Source organism: Podarcis pityusensis, assembly GCF_964106645.2.
Source record: "Podarcis pityusensis genome assembly, chromosome: 15".
In the NCBI taxonomy this organism is placed as follows: Eukaryota; Metazoa; Chordata; class Lepidosauria; order Squamata; family Lacertidae; genus Podarcis; species Podarcis pityusensis.
Genome location: NC_138040.1, coordinates 7,362,925 through 7,389,701, shown reverse-complemented (window position 1 = coordinate 7,389,701; position 26,777 = coordinate 7,362,925). Strand labels below are relative to the sequence as shown.

At 46.9% G+C, this 26,777-nt stretch overlaps 1 protein-coding gene across 2 annotated transcripts; it reads left to right on the top strand.

Moving 5' to 3' along the window:
• The first annotated feature begins 1,289 nt into the window (after positions 1 to 1,289).
• DYNLL2 (dynein light chain LC8-type 2) lies at positions 1,290 to 15,772 on the top strand. 2 transcript variants are annotated; one of them, XM_080983304.1, is made up of 3 exons: positions 1,290 to 1,610; positions 10,894 to 11,032; positions 14,147 to 15,772. In XM_080983304.1, the coding sequence occupies exons 2-3, from the start codon at positions 10,901 to 10,903 to the stop codon at positions 14,282 to 14,284; spliced, it is 270 nt and encodes an 89-aa protein (XP_080839430.1). In that variant the 5' UTR covers positions 1,290 to 1,610; positions 10,894 to 10,900; the 3' UTR covers positions 14,285 to 15,772. The 2 variants fall into 2 exon arrangements, with proteins under 2 accessions (XP_080839430.1, XP_080839431.1); XM_080983305.1 differs by having other exon boundaries at positions 1,311 to 1,411.
• The last annotated feature ends 11,005 nt before the right edge of the window (positions 15,773 to 26,777 follow it).

Genomic DNA, 26,777 nt, shown 5'->3' with positions numbered 1-26,777 from the left:
CACCAAGGTGAAGATTATACCTCTGGTCTATGCCATTTTTACCTCTGGCCCTATCGCCGTCATGCAGCCCCCAGGGCGGAAAGGGGTTCCTCACCTTTGCTGTTAACCGATTCGATTTCCAGGGACCACCCCCCAACAAACAAAATATAGCTAACTTAACTTTTTAAAAAAACAAATATTCATGAATATTTCACATCGTTATACAGTATTTTCATTGTGGAATCAAAAGACACAGCTTTTTCTTAAACAATCAATTTAAGAACCATATAAATGGTGTGTGCGTGTTACATTCTGTTTTTCCCTGCTCCAAGGAAGTCCCACCTCACCTCCCATTCAAACAATATTTGCAAATAACACCCAAGCCAGTGAGATTTCCAGTGCAATTCTATGGGCATCTACTCAGAAGTACAGTGGTACCTTGGGTTACATATGCTTCAGGTTACATACGCTTCAGGTTACTGACTCCGCTAACCCAGAAATAGTGCTTCAGGTTAAGAACTTTGCTGCAGGATGAGAACAGAAATTGCACGGTGGCAGCGCAGCAGCAGCGGGAGGCCCCATTAGCTAAAGTGTTGCTTCAGGTTAAGAACAGTTTCAGGTTAAGAACAGACCTCCGGAACGAATTAAGTACTTAACCCGAGGTACCACTGTAAGTCCCACTAAGTTCCATTGGGCTTATTCCCACCTAAGCAAGTGGACATTGTATCCTCTGTTACCTAACCCAAAGGCTTCTACCTACAGGCAAATTATCTCTCTCCTCATTCCAGCGCTCCTTTGAAAGGCAGCAATGCAACAGGTGCAGCTTCAAACATCCCCCCAGTGATGCTGAGATAAAGCTACACCTGTTGCAGTTCTGCCTGGCGATGCAGCTGTTCCAAGCAGCTCCCTGCCAGGAAACAGAGAGAGAGGCAGAGCAGAAGAAGAAGAAGAAGGAAGCCGAGAGAGAAGACACAGATCCTGAGCAGGGAAAATAATAATAATAATAATAATAATGCCCGCTTCTTCATTGGCTCATTTGTGGACGCTCTGTTTTAATAACAAACAAAAAGCGAGAAACTCCAGCCCCACCCCTAGTCTCTCTCCACCCCCCCACCCCACACATACAAAAAAATTGGTTCTGCAATTTCCTCGTGGCATTATGGGATGAAATAAGATGTAGACAGAGAACAGCGAGAGGAGAACGCTACGTCGCTGTGGGCCGAGGCTCTGCGGCAGCCAATGGAGGCGCAGCGTGGCTGAGCTACTGCAAGGGGAGGGGCGCCTATTTCAGCCCAGGGGGGGCCAGGGCAGGCAGCCAGAGGAGGCTCGCGGGGGGAAGAGAGCGGAGGGCGCCGGCGCTGCTGCTGCTGCGCTGAGTAAGCGAGCGACGCTCCAACCACCTTCGCCGACAGCAGCATCGGACGCTTCGCTGGTGCTTTCCCCCTTTTTTCTTTTTGCAAACGGGGCAGGAACGCGCATTGGAGCCCAGGCGTTGGGAGGCTATAGAAAGCCTTTGCAGCGTTGCCTTTCGACGTGCCGAGGGGGGAAAGAGCGCGCCCTCGTTTATTATTATTATTTTTTAATATATATATATATATAAATAATCGGAGGCTTTGCCTAACACTGTGAAGGTAAGCGGTTGCAAACGGGTGACTTATTCATTCGTTTTATTTGCTTTTCTTTTCCATTGCAGAATTGCATACGGATGGGGCGAGTTTGGGGCGGAGGGGTTGATGGGGGGGCGCGCTCAAATAGTTGCGCGAGCAGCGAGGGGTTCTGGCCATTGGAAGTGATGGGGATGCTTGATTTTGGCCGTCCCTCCTTCCTCCCTTCTTATTTTTCTTTTTTTCCCTGTTTTAGTCCACGCCCCTTAGGCTCCTGCGCCTAGTGCAATCTCATGCATGCCTACTCGGAAGTAAACCCTCTTGAGTGCAGAAAGCCCCAGTGGAACTTTAATATTTTTTTTACACAATTATTCAAAGGTAAAGGTGCAGAGGATTGCAACCCAGGCTGCTCCCCCCCCCCCATCCACTCTCCCCCCAAAGCGGGCACAGCTGCTGGGTATTGAGTGTGCAATCTACCTTCCTTTGTACCAAACTTGGCAGACGCGGTTTCTGTGGATCCACCTCTTTCAGCTAACTCTGAGCTATACCCTCCCAAATATATATATATATATATAGTGAGTGTGTGTGTCTGTGCAAACTGTCCATCCGCTTGGCTTTCTTGCTCACCTCTGCAGTAGTTGTGTGAGTGTTGATGGGGATGCAGCTGGTATTATAACATTTCATTCTGTAATCAAGCGGACAGTTCTTTCTCTCTCCCCCCCCCCCATATATTGATTTTAAAAATCAGATAAATTAAATATTTATACTATGCCCCCCCCTTAAAAAAAACCCAAGGTCAAGCCTGAAATCAGACTGGAGACTTTTAGGAGTGCTGGTAAATAAATAAGATTCCTAAAGCCTTGCTAGGAAGCCCCTTTGTGACACAGGAGCTGGAAGAAGGATTGTTTAGCTCCCCATGGGGGGGGGGGGGAGGGAAACCCCTCTTGCAAAGGACAGGTTCAGGTCTGTGATGGTTGCCTTTAAGGGTGGGACAAACTTAAAAAGCTGCCTTTGCTCTTCCTATGAGGGTTACAGCAGAGCCAATGGGGTTGTGCTGGTGGTGCCCTTGGCTTCGAGGTCCAGTGACGTCCCTGTCAGGGATGGAGGAAACCGAGATGCATGGATCCTTCTAGAGTAGGGTCTTGGAAGGCTTTAAGGAAAAAAAGGAGGGGGGAAAAAACATTGCCGAGGCCTTTTTCTAGCTGGGGAGGCTGTTGCCACCTTTGGAACCTGCAGGTGGAGCTGAACTTGGTCAGGATCCAAGGAAGATTGTATGTGTGGTGTGGCCTCTGGGGCTTACTCTACAAGCCATCCTCTCCTTGCTTCTCTCCCCACCCCCAAAAAAGAGATAGAGGCTGTATTAAAGGGAAACTCCCCATTGCAGCAGCCTCATAGTAAGGGAGGATGCTCTCCGGAGGAAAGAGAATCTCCGCCCCCCAAGTGCCGTTTTATTTACTATTGCGTTTTTACACCCCACTTTTTCTGCCAAGGACCTCGGAGTGGCACCTACGGCTCTCTTGCTTCCTTCGCCCTCCCGCCAACCCCGCCAGGCTGCTCAGACTGGCACTATCCCTGCAAGAGTAAAAGGGACTGGGTTTTAAATGGCTGATGTTGTAAACAAGCCTTTTATGGCATTTGTGTTTGGCTGGGCAGGTGATAACGGCACACACACCTTCCCCACCCCCATGCATGCGTGAACATGAGTCAGGACATTGGTCCAGCATTGTTGACGCTGCCTGGCAGTGGATCTCTAGGGATCCAGGCAGAGATCCTTTCCTGGCCCTGCCCAGAGATGCTGGGGATCAAACCTGCATGCTCTATTTTTGAGCTGCATCCCTTCTGCAACCCAGGCTTGTGGTCCTCCAATTACTGTCCTCCTTGTGGCTTGGCTGTTGGGGGATCGGAGCAAAACTCCCACCACTGAGACATGAGGATGGTGTATATTGCAAGGATTCTGGGGGACGCGCCCTGGGATAATGTGCGTGCCCACTATGAGCATAGCCAGGATTTTTGTTGGGGGGCGGGCAGGACATTTGTTTGGGGGGGGGGCGCAGAACTGATGTGATTGATCAATTAAGTATTTCAATTGTTTTGCTTGATCCGGGAGTGGCAGCTGCCCCCCTGGCTATGCCCATGCTGCCCACCCCATTGCATTCTCCTCCAAAGTTTCCCTGTCATTGCAGGGGGGGGGGGGGGTCCTGGCCAAGGAGAAGACAGCTTCCTTTATGATAGGGCTTTTGAATGAATCCCAGGGTCCCTTCTCTCCCCCCCCCCCAGCCCATGCCACTCAAATTATTGAATTGTCCTCACTGTTCTAGAAGTGATGACCATAGTAAGGGCAGAGGGGCAGATGGTGCACAGGGACTCCCTTCGTTCTGAGTCGGTCTGTCTCGCTCAGGCACCCCAAAACTCGGCCCGCCAGATGTTTTGGGACTACAGCTCCCATCATCCCTAGCTAACAGGACCAGTGATCAGGGATGATGGGAATTGTAGTCCCAAACCATTGGTAGGGCCAAGTTTGGGGGTGCCTGGTCTAGCTCAATGCTGCCTGCACTGGGCTGGCCGATGTCTCTCCCAGCTCTACCCTAGCATTGAACATGGGACCTTCTGCATTCACGGCAGATACACTAACCACTGAGCCACGGCCCTTTTCCCCGGTGCTGTTGCAAGGGGCCTGCATGCATGTATCCAATGTAAGATCCTTTGGGGGTTCTCCCCCGCACCCCCCATATTCATGCTGTAAATATTTTACGGAGAGACTGGCTTACCCTATTAGAAGGAACTACATAAATGCCTTCCCTGGTTTTTGTGTTGTTTTTTAAGTTCATCTTAGCCGAGATGGGTACTGATAAGCTTGGTGTTGAGTTCAAGTGGAACTAATACGCTGCTGGAAGATGGGTGACCCCAGGACACGTCTGGCTGGCAACCTGTTCTGGCAACATCCCTGGCTTTGCAGCAAGTCTTCCTCTGAGGACGGTGCTTTGAATTTCTTACAGGCCAGACTTTTAGAGGAGAGGGCGTAGCGACAGCATTGCCATGCGCAGGTCCCAGGTGCAGTAGTGGGCTATATTAGACTGTGTTGTTTGATTCAGTATATAACGCAGCTTCCTCAATGGAAGAAAATAAAAACGAATTAACTTGCAGGGGGAAAGTGTGTTCTTCGGGACCCCAGTGGAGGCGGGGGGCCTAATTCTCTTTGCTTCCCTCGGTGTCCCTCGATCTTTCAAAATCGGGTTGGTTTTCATTTGGGCTTCTGTTTCCAAAAGCATGGTGGGACACCATCGCCCTCACCGTGGATGCTGTTCCTAAACTTCCAGGGTGCTTTTGTACTCATTGGTGTGCTTTCCGCTCCTCCTGCAGGGAAGCCCTCTCTTTCCCTCACCTGTGAAATGGGAGCAAGTGGAAGTTGAAGAACGTGGCTGCTGGGTTGAATCCATTTCCTGCATCTGCCAAGAGGCCTTGCAGGCTAGCAATGACAGGCTGGCTCTTCTTCTGTCTAGGACAGGTGAGGGGAACCTGTGGTCCCGCAGATGTTGCTCACATCGGCCAGGCTTGCTGGGGCTGATGGGAGTTGTAGTTCAACAACATCTGTAGGGCCACTGGTTCCTTGCACCTGGTTTAGGACTGTAGCAAACCCCATATCCTTTCAAAGTTTTTTTGTGTGTGCAAAGTGGGAGTCTTCCTCTTGTTACAGTTCCAGTAAATGTAGCAGCTCTTTGATGGTAAATGCAATAATGTTGTTTTTCAGGCAGTGAGGGATGCACAGGGTCGTCTTCAAACTGGGAGGCGGGGGGGGGGAGGGCTACAAAGGTTTGGATAATTGTAACCTTGGCCATGGCTATTATGTAACGGATTCTGGGTTCCTTCCTCGCTCTTGGATAGCGATCTTTTAACGGCTGCAACAAAGCTATTCCTTCTGTCCCTTTTGAGGTCCTGCCAAGAGACGGGAATCACTCTCAGCATGCAGTCTCAGTGCTTCCAGACGGAAAAACTCTTCCTCTTTTTTTTTTTTAAGTAATTGTTCATTTGTGGCAGTTATACCCCAGACTTAATGCACACACACAAAAAAGGCTTTATGGAGCAGCTTGCAGAAATCTGTATTAAGATAGCTCCCGTCCTCAGGCTTACAACAGAAAAGTCATGACACACGAGGAAAAAGAATGGGGAGGGAGGAGGGGAAAGCAAGCTCAAGCACATGTTCTTACGTCGCCGTTAGTAGTGGTTGGCCTATAAGGAAGCTGGCTTGCTTGCCTTAGCTGCCAGTGGGTGGTGCAGCGTGTAAGAAGCTGAATAAGCTGCTGTTGAAGATTTTCCCAGTAGCTCTTTCATAGAAGGACTGTGTATGTGTGCAGGGGTGGGGTGGGGTCAGTTAATCAGCTTGCTGTTCACACCCTTTGTTTCTTGAGTATCTCCTTGCTGACTGATTACCCCAGACACATCTCCGCTACCAGTGCAGGGAGCTGCTTTATACCAGGTTAAGGCCACTCGTCCATTGACCTCAGTGTTGTCTGCTCTGGCTGGCAGCAGCTACCCGATCCTCCTCCTAATGGGAGATGTCGTGGATTAAATCTGGGCCCAGGTGTGCACCCAGCTCTGGATGCTCTTCTGCTGAGCTGGGCCCCCTTCCCAAATCTTTGAATTTGATAGTTAACAGCTCTTTCGAGAACAAAGAGTGGGGAACTTTATTACCCTTTTGTAGGACCTTCCGGGGGCCACATGGCAGTGGTGGGCAGGGCTGGAGGAAAAAGTGGGTGGGGCCAAGCATATAAATGCTGACTTTGTAGTTTGTACATCAGAGCTGGTTTCTACACACACACACACACACACACACACACACACACCTGTTCTCCATCCATGCAAGCAAGAGGCAGCATCAGAGTTCCAGGGCACATTCCAGGCTGCTGTTCCTCACTCCTGTTCAAGATATTCCTGCAAACTGTGGTTCTGGGAAGGCTCAGGGCTTCTTGTTAACACCACCCTCCCTGTCTTCCACTCTGCAACCATTCTGGCATTTCTCCTTAACGCTGCAGGGGTCTGGGGAATGCTTACGATTCTGGGTGGATAAGGTTTGGTATTTGCAAAGTCAGTTTAACTCCTCCTGCAGGCAGGGGAATCTGGATTGGTGTCCTCTGAGTAAACTCTGGCTGTGGATTAGAGAATCCCAGGAACTGTCCTTCTGCGATGGTTGCTGGGGAATCTCCTGATTGTGATGAGCTTCCACCAGAGTGAAATCTCTTCCAGAAACCTGCTTTTGAAGAGCAGCAAAAAGACCCTGCTAGTCAGTGTCCTGTTCTTGCAGTGACCAATGGGAAGCCCATAAGCAGGGTCAATCCCCCAATCCCCCTATACCTGGTATTCACACGCCTCTGACAGTAGAGCTAGAACTTACCTATGGCTACCAGCCAAAACGGCTATCTATTTGCTTATGCTAAGTGGAACTAGTTGCCTGTGACCAAGGCACAGAGGCTATTGAAACTTGCACATGTTGTGTGGCACAAATTAACAGGCTGTGGATTGGCAGTCGGGCAGCGTGTCAATCATGTGGACTAGTAACTTAGTTTTAAAAGTCTGGCTTTACTGTCACGGCTTCTACTCTTTGTCCTGGGAATTAACCATGAATTAACTGTTGGGCGGTTTCTAATGTTCCTAAAAGATGTCAGTTGGGAAGGGGTGTGAGTGATGTGATTGAGCAGCCTTTAAAAAACAACCACAACCACAGCCCTGGTTATTATATTGGTCATATGGAAGTGCCCACAGAGACCGACCTCACTTCTTCCTTGCAGCGTTTGCATCTGTGGCTCAACCCTTTTGTGGCTCTGCATTGTTTGTGGTTAAGGCAGCTGAGTAGAGAGACTCTCCACCCACCCCAGTGAAAGTCTGTGGGTGATTGGCTATGTCAACTCCCATTTATGAAGCTCATGTATGGCCAAGTTATTTCAGTGGGTGGTGGCTGCATGCATTAGTGTGGGCATTGAAAGCTTTGGGAACTGCAGCTCTTGTTGGTAGAGGCTTGCAAGAAAATGCTGACCTTCAGCCTTTGAATGTTGGCTAGGGAGGGTTAAGGGTCCTGTTTATTCTGTGCCAGTGTGGGGTGTGGTCTACAATGGGTGGGGAACCTTTTGGCTCCCTGGGCCAGATTCTTTTGGGATCAGCCTTGCAGGCCAAGTTTGACAGGCGGGCAGAGTTGCCAGCCTGCCAATTACCTGGCGTCAGGTGCAAAGTTCTTTGAAGCTGGGGTTTCAAAGCACCTTGCAAGGAGCTGCTAGAACCAGAGGTCCCTTCATTTTAGCAGGGGGTTCCATGCAAACTCCTTGAACCGGGATAGTTTCCATGGAATCCTGAAGAACTGAGCAGGATTTAACTCCCTGGGCATCTGCTGGTGAGCAGGAAGTTAAATCCTGTTTGCTTTGTCTGCCCGTGCCTGTTCCCTGCTGAGAACCAGCGGTGGGCAGCCAATGCAGGATTTAACTCATGACATGGGTGGGCAGTTGTGGCCTTGAGGAGCTTACAAATCTAGCATTGCCCATAAGAGATGGAAATGGAGGTGAGAGCCAAAAATGGAAAAGTCTATATTCATTTCAGTTACATGTACTTATAGCTCAGTGATAGTGGAGTAATGGAGGAGGGGGGTTTTGATATGAGAGAGAGAGAGAGAGAGAGAGAGAGAGAGAGAGATGAAGGGAAGAGATGGCATTATTCTGATTTGTTGTCCTCAGAACAGTACCAAGCAGAGTTCAAGGTGCTCTATATGCACACAGCCCTATAGGCCTTGGGATCAGGATGCCTTAAAAACTGCCTCACCCCTTGTATACTCAGCAGATCACTGTGCTCTGAAGGATATAGTGTCTCTTGCAGAGACCGTTTGAACAGAAGGTCTGTTCTGCACAGAGCAGGAATTGGACCTTTAGGGTGGATTCCGCTACCCTTTGGGATTCCATCTTGTGTATCAGACGGGCGCGATCGCTGTTGTTATCTTTGGTGCCTGCTGGTCCCTCTTCCTCTTTCAAAGAGCCTTCCAAGTGGAGATTTTTGTTCCAGTTACATGTTTTGGATATATAAATGGTGTTCACACATTCAGTTTTAACTGTATGCTGGTAGGTAAGAAAGGGGTTGAATCTGCCTGCTTGAGGGAGGCCAGGATGGGGAATCTGAGGCCCTCTCAATTATCCCCAACCAGTATGACCAGAATTGGTCAGGGAGGGTGGGAACTGGCAACATATGGTAGTCCCACCCTCAGAGGTTAGATCCTTCACCAGGTTCTCCAAACTCGCACTCTCAAGGAGTTGTATGTGGTTCTCCCCCTCTACATTTTATCCTTTCAACGACCTTGGAGGTAGTTTAGGCTGATGGCCCAAGGTCACCCAGTGAGTTGCTTGACTGAGTGAGGATTTGAACTTCCTGGTCTCCCAGGTTCTGTTTGAACACTCTTTAACCACTGCACCATACTGCCTGTCATCCCTGGCTATCTGCCATCCTGGTTGGTGGGAGTTGGGGAGTCCCAGTGACATCTAGAGGACATCAGGTTGGGGAACTCTTTCTATTTTTATAAAAGAGGCCCAGTGTAGCAGTACAAATCTGCATTAAAACGTCAAGGATTTCAGCCGTGGTGTCCGGTTCAAAAAAGATGCAGAACAGAGGCTTGCTGAACCGTTGCATCTGAGGCTGCCAGTGGACTGTTGTCTTCTGGTTTTCCTTTTCCCCCTACCCGGTAAAGCCAGGTCTTGATTGCACTAAAGTCCAGTCTGTGCTATACATTTAAAGCAGTATCATACCACTTTAAACAGTTGCAGCTTCCCCCAAAGAATCCTGGGAACTGTTTCTTTAAGGGTCCCAGGTGTTGTGAAGAGTCTCCCTCACAGAGTTGCAGTTCCCAGTCATTCTTCCCAAGGGAGTCTGGGAATTCTAGCTCTGGGAATAGGGATTTTTTTTGGGGGGGGGGAAGCCACAACTTTAAGGTGGTAGGATACTGTTTTAAATGTACAGTCCCATTGGGATCTAGCTCTCTAGAAGTGTCTGGTAGAAGGGAACAGCTTATTCACCCCCTCTGGGCATGTTTCGGACATGCTAGCCCTTCCTTGCCACCTGAAACAGCTTTACAACTTGACGTCTGCTGACCGGGTGCACTGGGCCCGATTCTGAGGCCCTATTCAAAAGCATCTTAGGCCCACAGGAATCAGCCTTAATAGTGAGTCATAGCATTGGTCCTGTCTTGTTCACTATTGTCTAAAAACCAGGCATCCCCAAACTCAGCCCTCCAGATGGTTTGGGACTACAATTCCCATCATCCCTGACCACTGGTCCTGTTAGCTAGGGATGATGGGAGTTGTAGTCCCAAAACATTTGGAGGGGGATGCCTGATCTAAACTGACTGGCAGCAACTCTCCAGGCTTTGGGGCAGGAAAGCTTTCCAAGTCCCACCTGGAGAGGCCAGGGATTGGACCTGAGACCTTCTGCATGAAAAGCAGATGCTCTGCCAATGAGCTGAGGCCCCTTTCTCTTGGCCTGAAATCTTGCTGGTCTGGCAGTTACAGAGCATGTGGGTTCAACATAAGTTGGTACAGGTCTGACTCCGTTGTTGTAGGTTTGCTGGCTAGGTAGAAATAGCAGTTTTGCAAGCAACAGCCTGACTTAATCAGATCAGGAGGGCCTGCAGCCCTCTAGATACTGCTGGACTACAACTCTGGCCATCCCTGACCACTGGCCATGCTAGTTGGGGCTGATGGGAGTTGTAGTCTTAGCAACACCAGGTACTCTATCCATGCTATAGAGTGAACAATAGAGGATTTCTCCAAGAACTCTAGCATCTACCAGTGGCAGTGGAAGTGAGAGCTGTGGAGGTGTGTTTGCAGTGTTCAGTCCTTGCGTTGAGAGTGCATTTGCATGGAAGCCTGGTGCTGATAGATCAGGCCTGCACGAAATGTGACACACCAAACTGCCCCCTTCCCCAGTCACAAAGGGAGGACCACTTGCTTAAAAACTCTCATTTTTCCCAATCAGGTTGGACTGAAATAGATGGAGGGAGGGTGCCAGAATAAACAGCTGCTGGTCAAGCAAACAAAACATCCCACTGCTTCTACCATGCAGGGTGTGCTTTTCTTGTGGACTAGCCCCATGTCTGAACCTGTTTTGAAAGCTGGTAGAGAAGCAGCCGTGGCGGCTCATCCGTTGGATTGGACACAGCACAGCTTCAGTCTGCCCCTCAACCCAGCCCTGCCTCCTTGCAAGCCGCCATTCCAAGGGGTGGCGCCGTGGCAGATCCGTGGTGGTCTGCAGAGTGACTTGACCCTCCTCTCTGGCTTCCTCCTGGCAGGTCCATCATGTCTGACAGAAAGGCAGTGATCAAGAATGCGGACATGTCCGAGGACATGCAGCAAGATGCTGTCGACTGCGCCACTCAGGCCATGGAGAAGTACAACATAGAAAAGGACATAGCGGCATACATCAAAAAGGTATTGTGGCGCCTGCACTTGGGAGAGAGGAAAAAGAGCCTTGATTTAAGGTTTAAGGTGCTGGTTTTAACCTTTAAAGCCCTATACGGCCTAGGACCCTCAGAGGAACTTATGGTCTTCAAACAAAAACACCTTGGAGGTCCTGGGTCACAGAGAGGTTAGGCTGGCCTCAACTAGAGCCAGGGCTTTCTCGGCTGTAGCTCCAATCTGGTGGAACACTCTGTCACAAGAGACTAGGGCCCTGCGGGACCTGACATCTTTCCGCAGGGCCTGCAAGACAGAGCTGTTCCATCAGGCCTTTGGCCAGGGCACAGCCTGACTCCCTCCTTTGGCAATCTTCACAGAACTCTAGCCCAATGGTTGCCATCAATTTGATTTGAATTAATTTTATAATGAAATGATTTTAGAATGTTGTATTATTTTATTGTTAGCCGCTCTGAGCCCGGCTTCGGCTGGGGAGGGCGGGATATAAATAAAAAATTATTTATTATTGATTGGGTCATCTCAGGGTTTCATCAGTTGCATTCTGCCATGGCAAGACAGAATCTCTGAGGAAGTGACTGGGGCATGTGGTCCCCCCCCCCCAATTCCTATTCTTCTTAGCCAGCCCCTTTCTTGGCAGCTGGCAAGTTCTGAACCAGTGCAATGTAGGTTCGAATCCCCACTTGGTCTTGAAGCTTACTGGGTCAGTTACTGCCTCTCTCAACCGAACCTCCATCAATTGGCTGTTGTGGGGATTGAATGAGGAGGGGGAGAAACAACTGCCACCTTGAGCTCTTTGGAGCAAAGGTAGGATTCAAATGCAGTAGACTAATAAATACGGTGGTACTTTGGTTTAGGAACTTAATCCGTTCTGGAAGTCTGTTCTTAAACCGAAACCGTTCTTAAACAGAGGTGCGCTTTCCCTAACGAGGCCTCCCTCCACCAGTGCCCTTCTACCATTCAGATTCTGTTCTTAGACTGAGGTAAAGTTCGCAAACAAGGACACGACTTCCGGTTTTGCGGAGTCTGTAAACCAAATAGTTCGTAAACAGGGCTGTTCTTAAACCAAGGTACCACTGTAAAAATAAATCGTACTGTTTTTTAATTTATACCCTGCCCATCTGGCTGGGTTGCCCCAGCCACTCTGGGCGGCTTCCAACACATATAAAAATAATAAAACATCAAACATTAATAGTAACAATCTGATCCAGTAAGAATAAGACAAAACATAGTGTGTACTTAGAGCTTATTGTGTGTTACCAACTGTTACCCTGCATGTTTTAGAAGGAATTGAATTGATAAAGCATGACTGTCGGCTGCTCTCCTTGATGGATTTGTATAATACCATTTTTATTTGCTTCCAAATTATTTATTACAATTACTTAATTAATTAAATTTGTAGATTGCCCTTTACCTGTAGATCTCAGGGCGGTTCACAACATAAAATTGCAATATAAAAAACACAGTGTGTACATAATAACAGTGTACATAATAAAAGCAGTGTATATAATAAAAATAAGAATGGAAACAAACCACTATCGCACCCCCTCTTATTTCTTGGCTATTTCCCTGCTGGGAAACAATGTCCAAAACATCTCAGAATCATAGAATTGTAGAGTTTGAAGGGACCACGAGGGTCATCTGATTCAACCCCCTGCAATGCAGGAAACCTTTGCCCAATGTGGGGCTCAAACCCATGACCCGGAGATTAAGAGCTTGCAAGACCTCTTTAAAATAAAGCCCTTGACTGGGTACATGTGCTAATGGACTCCATGTGGCTGGCTTGGCTGTCTGCCTGTCACAGAACAGCCAGGCAAGGGTGTGGCAAAAGTCAAGGCTGCCTTTTTATTTCAGCGTACAGTATTAATATTTATATCTGGCCTAATATGCAGAATCAGTCAGCAATTCACATAAAACACCAGTAAGTTCATCTCCCCGCCCCACCACTAGCCAGAAATACACAGAAACCAATGAAAACAAAATCCATGAATAAGAAAATACAGTAAAATGGTAAATAATAAAACACTGCAATGTCTCCCGTGAGCAGGGGGAAACCTGCCTTTAAAAATAGGCATTCAGGAGGCCTGTGACACTTTACACTGCTTCTGCCTTGATAAAAATGTTCTGTTCTAGATAGTATCTCTCTCCACTGTCAGAGGAAGGAGGCCTCTGAATGCCAGTTTTTTGGAAGAGTTACTGCTACCCTCTGCACTCAATATTCCTGCATCGCAGGGGGTTGAATTAGATGACCCTTGCAGTCCCTTCTAACGCTACAATTCCATGAAATTAATTATAACCAAAAGGCTTTGTTCATCGCATTTATATCCCACCTATTTCTCCAATGAACTCAAGGTGGCTTACGTGGTTTTCACCTTCCTCATATAATCCCCACAACAGCCCTGTGAGGCAGGTTAGGCTGAGTGTCTGTGACCGGCCCAAGGTCACCCAGTGAGCTTCATGGCTGAGTGGGGATTTGAACCCTGCTCTCCAAGGTCCTGCCCCCATGGCTTTCGGCCCTGATTGGAAGCGACCTTATACTGACCCATTCGGCTACCTAACTCAGTACTGTCTACACTGACTGGCAGCGGGGTTTTGTACAGGGAGTCTACCCCAACCCTACCTGGGGATTGAACCTGCGACCTTCTGTGGCTGGTGCTATATATTTAGAAGATACTGACTGACAAAGCCACGCGCCGCTTGGGGATGAGTTGCCTAACTGTGTTCTGCACAACACTGCAAAGCATTATGGGAGGCACCTCTTCAATGTAGCTGTTAGGGCTATCAATAGGTCTCAAGCTGGTCTCCGGGTGGGTTGGACTCCAGAACTATATTGATCTACTGCAGAAACTACCATCTTATCCCCTAAGCTAAAGGAAACAATTCAGGGGTTGCCCAGGAGCAGGTGTGTGTGAGGATGGGCCTAGCGCAAGGGTTTGGCCACGGCAGGCTCTGGCTGAGGGCCTCTGGACTCCGAAAGTCCCTTCCTGATTCCTGTATCAGATGTTCAGATTGTAATCTCCTTGGGGCACAGATCTGCCTCCTTTTGATGCTGTTGCATTTCAATAACTTCCTCTCTCTTCTCTCTCTCTCCCCCCTTCTCTCTCCGTCTCCCCTCTCCCCCTCCCCATTCAGGAATTTGACAAGAAATACAACCCCACTTGGCATTGCATCGTGGGCAGGAATTTCGGCAGCTATGTAACGCACGAGACGAAGCATTTCATTTATTTCTATTTGGGCCAGGTTGCAATTCTCCTCTTCAAGTCGGGCTAGGAGGCAGGCAGACGGCAGTGGAGGGGGGGGGGCGCGATGACGGCGGGCGAGGAACATGGACTGTAGTGCACTGAAGGCGGGGGCCCAGGAACCCTTCAACCATGGTTGCGCCGCTGCATGGACTGTAAACTATATTTAATGTGTATATGTTGCAGTAAAAACACCACCTAAAATTCCGTTCGTTTTGTTTTTGTTTTTGGTTGCCTGGGAGAAGTAAGGCAGCAGCATCTTTTTCATGTTTCTTGTTTTTGGTTTCTGCTCTTTTTCTTTTTCTTTTTAATTTTCTTTTGCACTAGGAGAAAAAATAAAAATTAAAAATGCTTCAACAAATGGCCTTTAAGCGGGAAGGAGAAATGAAATAAAAAGAGAATCTCTAAAATTCCATTAAAGAAATCCTTTGGTTTTTAAATTCCTTTTGAAAGGTTCAGAAGCTGGCTGTAAGCAGACCCCAAGAAAGGTGGCAATTAAGGGTCAGAATCTGGCTTGAAATGAGGTACTCAATGTTTTGTTTTGTTTTGTTTCTTAAAAAAAAAAATCCAGCCAGCTTTTCTGTCCCCAAAGAGTGCATTGTTCTCCTTTTTAAGTTGCCTTGGCTGTAAAAGGGAAAAAAGGTGGTCTTCTTTGTTTCTTCTTGATCCAAAACCGTCTCTCTAACATGCCTAATATTTGACAGTAAAAATGGGTGACAGCTAGTATTTAGCTGTAAAATGGAATTTTAAGTGCCGTATTTCTGAAGTGAGTTGTCCTGGTCCGAAATACATTATTGCACCCCCACCCCCAGAAAGCCATTTCAAAGGGAGCTGCCTCATATTTTTGTGCTGGAGTATTGGCTGGGCACGTGGCCCAGCCATGTGTCTTCATGATGCAAGAAAACTGTGACCAGGCCTCTCCTCATCCCAGTTTGAGTCAGCCTTGCCTTATTTGCCACCTCGCTTCCAGTCACTTGTTTGTGTGGGAAGATCCTGTTCCAAATCGGTGGCTCCGTGTTGGCTGTGCTTGTAGTCTGCCTCTGCTTTTACTTGGAGATACTCAATCTCCACATAACTCCCAACATGGTGGCTGATGTACAGAAGCCCTTTCCCGATCGTTTTGTGTCTCCCTCACCCCACCTTCTCAACAGTTAGCTGCATTTTGAGAAGCAGATTGTATTATTTCAGTTCTATAGCAAAGGTGTCCAATTGCTCCAGGGGTCCTTCTCTGTTTTTCTTTTGCAAGATCATTCCTTGGAAGTGCTTTAGCCGAAACATCTAGTTGCTTTTTGCAGTTAAGAAGTCTACAAATTAGGTGGGGAAGGAACCACTCCGACCTCCCCACTCCTCAAAAATCACCTAAGGAGTTGGAGCTCCAGAGCTTAGATCATAAGGAGATGGGGATTCATCTGTGCTTGTATAACCTGGGATTTGGCGGGAAGGAAAGCATGTCAATAACTTTTTCTCCCTTTTGGCTGTGAAAAAATAAACAAGGGTGACCCAGACTGTCTCTGAAAAACACGTTTGTGGTGTCTGTGCGACAATCCAAAGTATGCCTAAAAGTATCACGCAGAGTTTTGTTAGGACCAGCTTGTTAACACCCCCTTCCTCCAAAAAAACACACACCACAGGAGGTGGATGTAGCTCTTGAATTTGATTATAACTTGTATCTCCCATCTAAAGATGTCAGGGGGCGGAAGAGGAATTGCCTTGGGTTAAAGTGAGGTGCTTCAACAGTCATGCTCACACAGAAAATTCGCTCTCCAGAAAAGGAAGTTTCCCACTGTCCCAGCCTGCATGAGTCTTAACTTGGGAATATGTTGATACTTCATGGAGTGCAAAAAAAAAAAGTTTCCTTCCTAAGGGCAGTTGCTTGAAATGAAACATTTCTTTTTCAAAAACATTAAAACACACAGAGAGAGCAGGAATTGGCACATTTAAGAACAGTGTCCAGTTTGTTTGTTTTAATACTTGAGACTGATGAGAGGCTAGAGTGCAAGGGATTGTGGGATGCGTTTTGCACCTTACCCTGGCACTCTCCAAGGGTAAAATGGGGCTGTGTAGGCGATAGATATTCAGACATGTAGACTGCATACACACCAGGCATTTAAAGTGAATCCTGGGAGCTGTAGTTAAGTGTGTTAGGAATTGTAGGGGTAAACTACAGTTCCCAGGATTTGGGGGTGAAAGATATGTTCTTAAGGGATGCGGGTGGCGCAAACAACAGAGCCTAGGACTTGCTGATCAGAAGGTCGGTGGTTCGAATCCCCGCGACGGGGTGAGCTCCCATTGCTCGGTCCCTTCTCCTGCCAACCTAGCAGTTCGAAAGCACGTCAAAGTGCAAGTAGATAAATAGGTACCATTCCGGCGGGAAGATAAATGGCATTTCCGTGCGCTGCTCTGGTTCGCCAGAAGCGGCTTTGTCATGCTGGCCACATGACCTGGAAGCTGTACACCGGCTCCCTCGGCCAGTAAAGTGAGATGAGCGCCGCAACACCAGAGTTGGCCATGACTGGACTTAATGGTCAGGGGTCCCTTTACTTTTACCTAAGATATGTTCTTAACTTAGAGTGTGTACATGGTCAACACTGTCTTAATTTCTATGCAGAGTGCAACTTGAGTTACTTTTGAGGGGCGGGGTATTATTTATAACTCACTCACATCCCACCTTTCCTCTAAGGAACTCCCTCCCCATTTTATTCTCACAACAACCCTGTGGAGCAGGTAAGGCTGAGGGGGTTATTGCGAGTGGCCCAAGGTCACCCAGTGAGTTTCACGGCTTGGTAGGGATTTGAGCCCTGGCCTCCAGCACACTAACCACTACCCAACACTGTCTCCTGAGGGAGATCTCAGCCTTCCGAAACCCCTGTGTGCTTCTAGAGGAGCACTGTTGTTGGCCATTTGCAAAAGTTCAGAATCTGTTCCTGAAAGGCAGCAGAGAAGTCATTTAAGGATAAAAGTGCTTTTCTTCTGACTGGGATATCTTGGGGTCAGATAGCTTGATACTGCATCTGGTGTTAGCAAAATTAGTCCTCATTGTGGCAATAGAAATATTCAGAATTAACTATATTAAAGCAAGTTTGTGCTTGGGTTGCCTTCCCCTCCTAAATGCTTCTACAAAAGAAGGCACATCTCAATGGGAAGAGGAGATGCTGTAGAGACCCCTGGATGCAGTAGAATTTAGGAAGCTAAATGGGTTCTAGATGGTTTTCATTCACACTTCAGGTAGAGAATTACAGGTTGGGAAAGCATTCAGTTTTTTAATAATTCTTTTGACCAACGTGAGGAGAGGCTGTTTGAAGTGTGATATGCAATTACATGCAGATTTACACAACACCTGCTTCAGAATTCAATTTTTTTCAGGCTGCAGAATTTGGGGTCTGTGTGTGGTAGAACTTTTTAATGTGTTTCAGCCAAGCAATAAAAGCAAAGGTAGTTTACCTTCCCTTTTACCCCCAAGGGGCACAAATCAAATAAAAATTTAAATGAGGGGTATAACAGGCCTTAGCAGTTCTAATACAAGGAGCAGGTAGGAGGACCCTGCAGATTATGGAGGGTGGCGGGGAAGTACCCAAACTGTTGCACCAAAAGGTTGCTTCTTACATACCATCATTCAGGGTTATGCAACCAGGCTAAAATATGAAGGTTTTTTATTTTAAAAAATTAGGGGGGGGGGATATGAGGCGTTCTGGAGTCTGCTTTCCATATGAAACACAGCTTTGATTTTTGAAGTATTTTGTTTGATATGGAGAGTCTGCAATGATAATGAGGCAAGTTGAGTCCACAACACCCTGGGCTACTTTAACACTCCAATTGGAGGCAAGGGCCGTAGGTGGCTACTAGCCACAATGGGTAAGGCAGTCTCAGGTGGGAAGAGCTCAGGTGTTGAGCTCAGGTGCTGCTTGTGAGCCTCTCGTTGAGGCGTCTGATTGGTCACTGTGAGTGAAGAGGATGCTACATGGGCCTTTGGGCATCATCCAGCAGACAGGCCTTTTTCGTTTGCTCAAAGTCTGTTCCTCAGTAACGGTTGTTGATCAATAATTGAATAGATCCCCCCCAGGAGGCAGCTTGCCTGCAACTCCTACCAATCTGTGTGGCTGTAGGGGAGTGTTAGACTGCTGTTTTGAAACAGACATATGTCAGTTTATGGGGATGGGGCAGGTAAAGGTTAGGGCAGCCTGCCACAAGTGCTGAGCAGGTGTTCCTTGCCAAGCACCCCACAATCCTTGGACACTGAGCCGGTGCAGAAAGGATTTGCAGAAGTCAAAAAGCCTGGAAAACATTGACTGTAGCTGAATCAGAAAGACCTACTACCTTACCTGGTTGTTTTGAGGTGGTTTGGTCCGTATATTTAAAGCTATGGTTTCCCCAGTTGTGATGTATGGAAGTGAGAGCTGGACCATAAAGAAGGCTGATCACCGAAGAATTGATGCTTTTGAATTATGGTGCTGGAGGAGACTCTTGAGAGTCCCATGGACTGCAAGAAGATCAAACCTCTCCATTCTGAAGGAAATCAGCCCTGAGTGCTCACTGGAAGGACAGATCCTGAAGCTGAGGCTCCAATACTTTGGCCACCTCATGAGAAGAGAAGACTCCCTGGAAAAGACCCTGATGTTGGGAAAGATGGAGGGCACAAGGAGAAGAGGACGAGATGGTTGGACAGTGTTCTCGAAGCTACCAGCATGAGTTTGACCAAACTGCGGGAGGCAGTGGAAGACAGGAGTGCCTGGCGTGCTCTGGTCCGTGGGGTCACGAAGAGTCAGATTTGAATAAACGACTAAACAACAACAAGTTCTCGTTTTGCATTTCTACATTGTGAACCCCCTGTGTTCTTCTGGTGAAGGGTGGTATACAAATTTAGTAAATAAATAAAATTAAGAATAATAAAAATGGGGAGGAGAGACATGTATACTCGCTTGAGCGCCTTGGAGGAATGGTGAGATACAAAGGCAGTAATAATGAAAATACTTTAGCTGAATCGGGTATCTTCAAATATCTGAAGGGCTGTCACATGGATGATGGAGCAAGCCAATGGATTCAAATGGTGAGAAAGGAGATTCCGACAAAACATTAGGAAGAACTTTCTGGTGGTAAGTGCTGTTTAACAGGGGGAGGAACTGCCTTGGAAAGTGGTAGGATCTCTCCTTCATTGGAGATTTTAAAACAGGGATTGGGGGGTCAGCTGTCGGGAATTCCTTAGCTATGATTCCTGCATTGCAGAGGGTTGGACTAAATGATCCTTGGGATCCCTTCCAACTGTACAATTCAATGGGTATATGATTCTGTGAATTGGAAAGCGTATTATTACTGCTAATAACAATGTTAATATGTTATTGTTAAATATTAAATAACAGTGAGTTGGACACAGCATGGGATAATCAGGCACAACGACACGGAGAGCACACCTGGATGATGCCCAGTGAGTTGTCAGTTAACCTGTGTCTGGCCTGTGCCACTTTAGCTCACGAGGCTGAATCCTCCTCCAAATAACAATATTCCCTACATGTAAAGAACTAGCCTCTCGGCTGCACTGAGAGTTGTCCTGTACTACCAGGTCAGGCTATTTATCCCTCTAGTCCAGCACTGCCAACTCTGCTGGTGGCTCTCAAGAGTCTGGAGCAGGGAGGAGTCTTTGCCATCGCCTTCTACATCAGGTGTGAGGAATCTGTGGCCCTCCAAACGCTGCTGAACTACAACTCCTATCTTCCATGGTCATCCTGGTGTGGTTGATGGCAGCTGGAGTTTGCCAACAGGAGAAGGGCCAAAGGCTCCTCACAGCTGATCTATTACCGAATCCTTTCAACACAGGTGTGGGGAACCTTTGGTCCCCAGATGTTGTTGAATGACAGCTGCCACCAGGCCCAGCAAGCAGAGCCAGTGGCTGGGGGACGATGGGAGTTGTAGTTCAGCAACAGCTGGAAGACCAAAGGTTCCTCAGGCCCGCTTTAATACGAGAGATGCTAGGGGTTGATCCTGGGCCCTTCTGCATGCCAAGCACCTCCTCTGCCTTTGGGCTAGGCCTCCCCACCTCACAAAAGAAATTTCTGCTAATATTTTGCATCAACCAGTGCAAGATTAAATCAATAACGGAATGCGTTCCTCTACTGAAGTAGATAACTGATACAAGCAGAAAATAGAACGTTGCCAAATAACAAGACTGCCACCCACATTCAAAGCACATGACTTTCCTCAAAGCATCCTGGGATTTGCAGTTTATCCCCTCTAGAGCTACAGTTCCCAGAATCCTTAGCGAATGACAATTCCCAGGATTCTTTGGGGTTGCAGGGTGGGAATTGCGTGCCTGAAATGCATGCTGCATTTGCCACCACCTATGTGGCATCAATGCAGGGGGGGGGGAGGGAAGGACGTGTAGAATTGTACCCAGCAGCCTGCTGCGTTCTTGACCAAATGAATATGCACTGCTAAAAGGAGAAGGAATTTTAACTCTAGCCTCTAAGACACATCCAGAATAGTCAAAAACACGGTGTATAATGATACAGGTGAAAAAAAGGGGTAGCTGCATAATGGAATTTATGAAAGCATTATAGAAAAAAATAGGAAAATGAAGCAAAACCACAAAGTGCTTTAAAAGATTCCCAGTGTTAACATTGCATCAGACCCAATATTAATAGAAACCAGATTAATGCTATCTCATATTATTTAATGAGTAGGGTTGCCAGGTAAAGAGCATCCCAGAGCTTAAGATTTCAGGGCACAAATCTGAGACATAGGGGTAAGCCCCACTGGTGATGTTGTAGGGCGAAGCCCCAGTGATATCACCCGGGTCCATTAATTTCAATGACTCTACACTGCATAAAATTTTGCTGCGTACAACTCTGTACATTTAAAACACTCTTATACCACTTTAACAGTCACAGCTCCCCCTACGGAATCCTGGGAACTGTAGTTAGTTTGTCACAGAGCTCCCAATCTCAGCACCCTTAACCAACTACAGTTCCCAGGATACTTTGGTGGTGAAAGCCAGGACCATTAGAGTGGCATAAGAGTGTTTTAAATCAGGTGCCAGCAACCTTGAGCCCTCCAGGTGCTTCCAAACTGCAAGTCCCATCTTCCCTGGCCATTGGCCTTGCTTGCTGAGGCTGTTGGGAGTTGTAGTTTGGCAACACCTGGAGGACCAAAGGTTCCCCACTCCTGCTTTGCATGTAAGGTGTAGATGTGCTCTCCGATTGGCAGCCTAGTCTTTCAACTAGCATACTACACCGATCCTCTAAGGTGGGGCTCCTTCCTCAAAATTTATTGATGTTAAATCTCTGAGCATGTGAAGGATGCTTTATGTTTCCAGAGTCTGCATTTGCTTCTAAATCAGGGGTCAGCCAACTTTTTCAACAGGGGGCCGATCCACTGTCCCTCAGACCTTGTGGGGGGCCAGCCTATATTTTGAAAAAAATATATATGAACGAATTCCTATGCCCCACAAATAACTTAGAGATGCATTTTTAATAAAAGCACACATTCTACTCATATAAAAATACCAGGCAGGCCCCGCAAATAACCCAGAGATGCATTTTAAATAAAAGGACACATTCTACTCATGTAAAAACACACTGATTCCCAGACCATCTGCGGTCTGGATTTAGAAGGCGATTGGGCCGGATCTGGGCCCCGGGCCTTAGTTTGCCTACTCCTGTTCTAAATGGTTGCACAAGCCACCAGCTGAAGTGGGAGGGCTGGTTTTGATCTGTCAATAGTATACAATAGGGCAATTATGTTTTCCCTGTCTATTTTTAGACCCAAAGAACAAGCACCCTCTTGGCTCTTTAAATCAGGGGAGGGCAGGTTCCTGCAGAGCAAACGAGTGCAGCGTTCAGCAGGGAGAGCAGAGCTTTCAGTGATGTGTGCACACACACACAGAGAGAGAGAGAGACTCCTGCAGACATCTTAGAAATGTCAGTTTGACGGCGATGACTGTTGCCCATTGTGACTGGTAAGGGAGAAGAGCCGCAGTTCGTTAAGGGTGCCGTGAACTGCAACCCTCTGAGGCGGCAGCCCTTAACAAACAATTGGTAATAGTGCTTTTTCAAGTGCATGTTGTGCCTGTGAGACTGGGCTCATCTGTCAGGACCTGGACCCCAGTGGTGGGCGGAGGCAATGCTACTTCTGAATATGAGTTGCTGGGAATCACAGGTTGGGAGAATACTGTTGCTTTGGGGCTTCCCATAATCATCTGGTTGGCCACTGTAGGGATACCTAGTTGGACTAGATGGGCCATTGGCCTGATCCAGAAGACTCTTATCGCACTCTGAATGATTTTTCAGGGGAAGGCAAGTGTCCCTCCTTGGAGGATGTATGGGGTCTCTGGGCTAGTATTCCACCAGGAGGAAACCTACCGTATTTTTCGCTCTATAAGACGCACCAGACCACAAGACGCACCTAGTTTTTGGAGGAGGAAAACAAGAAAAAAAATATTCTGAATCTCAGAAGCCAGAACAGCAAGAGGGATCACTGCGCAGTGAAAGCAGCAATCCCTCTCGCTGTTCTGGCTTCTGGGATAGCTGTGCAGCCTGCATTTGCTCCATAAGACGCACACACATTTCCCCTTACTTTTTAGGAGGGGAAAAGTGAGTCCTATAGAGCAAAAAATACAGTATTTTGGAAACAGGATGCCGAATGAGATGGACCAAAGTCTGACTCAGCGAGGAAATTCTTCAGTTCTTAACTACCAGATTTCCTTATTATAAGCAAGTAGGGACTGTGGTAAGAATGTTAAATATAGCAACTGCAATGTTTTAGACGTGTGCATGTGAGGGCATTATTATTATGCCAACTAGATGAGTTATTACAAAACCTAGCAAACAATATTACCAGTCAATTACAGCCAAAAAAAAAAAAAATGGAGAGGAACTGTTTTCCTCTTCCTCCTCCTGACAAGCCAATTTACCTTAATTAAAGGCTTTCATGAGATACGTTTGGAGGTGTTTCTTCTTCTTCTTTGTATGAAAAAGCAACCATCCTTGGTAGCTCAGTTGGTAGAGCATGAGACTCTTAATCTCAGGGCTGTGGGTTTGAGCCCCACGTTGGGCAAAAGATTCCTGCATTGCAGGGGGTTGGACTAGATGACCCTCGGGGTCCCTTCCAACTCAACGATTCTATGATCCCATCATTCAGGGATCAGGAACCTGCGGCCCTCGAGATGTTGTTGGAGTTCACCCCCTATCAGCATGGCCAATGGTTAAGGATGATGGGAGTTGTAGTCCTAATGTCTGGACTGTGCCACATTTTCCCTGCCCTTGCCATTGGTTAATGACAGTGCAATAGAATTCTACCCCTCGCCATGATCCAGCTTGCAAACGCTCCAAAGCCTGGCTGGAAAGAGAGTGCTAAGGCCAACATGGATCTCCATATGCAATAGGATAACAGAGCCTATTACCTATTGAAACCTGTGTGCAGAGTGACCAGCGTTTAAACTAGTGAATCTCAGTTTGAAAGTAGACTTTACCTGTTGCAATCACACAACACAGGTGATTGCAGGCAAGAAAATAAAGAAGTTGCTTATCAGGCACGGACTTTGGGAATCCTTCGTAATATGGTGCCCTGAGTGTGCCCAAAATTTGGCGCCCCCAAATGGATCTTCTCAATTATGGAGCTTCTCAATTTTGCACCCATCGGTTTGGCGCCCGATTCATGGGAACCGCTTGCACCTCAGTAAATCTGGCACTGTATTTATTGCAGGAAATACGTACTGTAGGGATGTGTTTTTGCTCTAGTCCATAGCTGTCAACCTTCCCTTTTTTGGCGGGAAATTCCCTTATTCCAGCACTGCTTCCCACTGCTATCCTGGATTGTTAGATATCTTGTAGACTGTCCCCGGGACAGGTGAGGCTGCTGATCCCTTATTTTCAAATCTGAAAGTTGAGAGCTATGCTCCAGTCTAGAGAAGAACAAGGCAGAGAGAAGTATGAGAAGGAGGTGTGGCTTGTAAGCAGAGCACAATATGAGAACATCTGTTTAACATGGGAGAGACAGCGAGGTTAATAATAATAATAATAATAATAATAGTTTTATTATTTTTACCCCGCCCATCTGGCTGGGTTTTGCCAGGCTGAGGCTAGCTCAAGAGGTTAAAGATGCAGGGTTTAGTCTGGGAATCTGGAGGTCCCTAACTTTATCTGCCTTAACTCGTGCAAAAAACCTCCTCCGGCAAACTGAGTTGCAGCCAATCTTCCAACAATAGGTTTGTGATGTGCACACATTTAAGACAGCGCCCACAGTCTTTTTGGGTACTCTTGCCCAGGCTTTCAATATTTTTGTGTTTGTGTGCTGATTGCATACAGTCCTTTCGTATTGCTTTAGTGAAAGGCAAGCATATGGCAGAGCTTTTCCTTTCCCCCTTCCTTTAGTAAATAACACATTAATACAAGGTGCATGCAGCTGCGATGAGAGGTGGCAAGCACCATTCTATGACTCTGCATTTTTTAATCCAAGCTTCTTTTTCTTTTTTGCAGAACTAACCCGCATGCTATGCTAAGCAACAGCAGGCAGCCAGCTTCTGCTGCACTTGTCTCTCATCCAGTAATTTATACAGAGAATCCTTAAACAGAAAGATCTGGCAAATCATCAACTAAAGGAGTGAGTGGTTTGCATGATAAATGGGGCAGCACTCCTCAGGTTTTCTTCCCCCTTCCTTTTCTTTTTTCCCTCCCCTTTCTCTCTCTCTTGGATGCCGAGTCGGAATCCAACTCGAATTCCTATTTCAAAATAACTGTAATTATCTCTAATTGCCATGATTATTTCAGATTTTTAGTATGCGCGGAGAGTGAAAAATGGTGAGTGCTCTTTTATCGAGTTGGGTGGCAGAGATTTGCAGCTAAATTGCTTAGAAGGGGGGTGAGGGAGGGAGAGAATATTGTATCTCTGTGTAGCCTGCTGATATATAGGTTAGGAAATGCAAATTTAGTTTTCTTCTTTCTCTTGGTAAAGGAGCAAAATAGGTTTATTTTTCTGCCGTTGAGCAACCAATGACTTCAAGTATGCTAAAAAGGTTTGGGCAGTTGCTAAGGCAGTTTTCTTTCTAGAATCGCCAGACAGTATCAGCACCAGAGCCCTCTGGCAGGTTCCAGGGGTCAAAATGTCCTTGTGGGGCTCACCAGTGCTATCTGTTGTCCTGGCAGTAAGGTTAAGTAGCACCTGTGGCTGAGTCTGGGAAACGACCCATCATTTTAAATTTTCAACAATGCCCCAATTTGATGCAGCATAGTCCTAGGGCATTGTGGGGAATTTAAATTGAGCATCCCAGACTTAGCTGTTTACAAGTGATGATTGTCTCCCTGCTTGTTTGTTTGTTTTTTTAAATAAAAAGGCATTGCTTGCTGTATTAGTTGTGCAACTAAGACCTATAGTGACACCTAGTGGCAGACTGCAAACATTGCAACACAGCTTTAGTACTGTATTGACAAAGTGCTTTTCCTTCTAAAAAGTAAGACAGTTTATTAGAAAAGTAGTAAGTGCATTATATTTTTTTTACAAAAAAAAAGATATCCAAAAACGAATCCTAATAATAAAATGAGAATAAAATCATTTACCTAAGAATTTGTGGTTTTAAAATGATTTTATTAAATTTGTATACCACCCCAGGCAGCATGAGGGGAGCTTCAGTCCAACAACATTTGGAACGTCCGAGGAATCCTTGGAAGGAGAGTCCTCATGAGAACAGCAAACTGCCTTATGCTGACTCAGACTCATTGATCCATGTAGTTCAGGGTTTCCACACTGATTGACAGCAGCTCTCCAGGGTTTCAGGAAGGAAAGCAGCCTTACCTGGAGATGCCAGGGATTGAACCTGCGACCTTCTGCTTTCAAGGCAGATGCTGTGCTGCTAACCTATTGCCCCGAGGAGGAAATATATCCCTTCTCTGGTCCGTATCACGTGGAGCTGCAGTCTTTAGAGAGCCTGCACCTACTCCCCTGAACTCCAAAGAGACACCTTTGCTGCCAGCATGGCCAGTGGAGAAGCACGATGGGAGTTGTAGTACGATGACATTTGGCAGGACCCTTGTTGGCTGTCCCTGCCCTAAAGCTTCCTGTATAATATACTCGTTAGTCACCTAGGCTGCTCTGCTTGCGAAGGAAAACTTTTCAGGCGGTCATGATCACCTGTACCATGGCAACTATGATTTATTTTTATTTTATGTTTGGCTTTCTAATCACTGCCCCCCTTTGTCAGGTGGAAAGAGGCTTTAGTGCGGAATGAGAAGCGGACAAAGTCTTACTCGAATAACGGGAAAGTGAGCAGGAACGCGTCCTTTCAGCCCTCGGCCAGCAAGATGATTAAGGATGGGGAGAAATTTGGTTCAGTTTGCCTTTAAAGGCAAATCTACCTAGCACATCTTTTCCAAAACAATGTCTGAATTGAAACACAGTCAACCTTGAAAAGGTGCTTTTGCAAATGTTTCGGTGCAATTCTCCAGCCAAGCAATGTGTGTAAAATTCATCCGTTAGTGTAAAGTGTGGATATTTATTTATTTGATTTATTGGATTAAATGCCACCTTCCTGCCAAGGCTCTCTA

What these genes read in the sequence shown, in the direction of transcription:
- DYNLL2 (XM_080983304.1), top strand. Translation starts at nt 10,901, where the DNA reads ATGTCTGACAGAAAGGCAGTGATCAAGAATGCGGACATGTCCGAGGAC. An exon ending in TAGCGGCATACATCAAAAAG is followed by an intron (nt 11,033 to 14,146) that starts GTATTGTGGCGC and finishes CTCCCCATTCAG; the next exon opens with GAATTTGACAAGAAATACAA.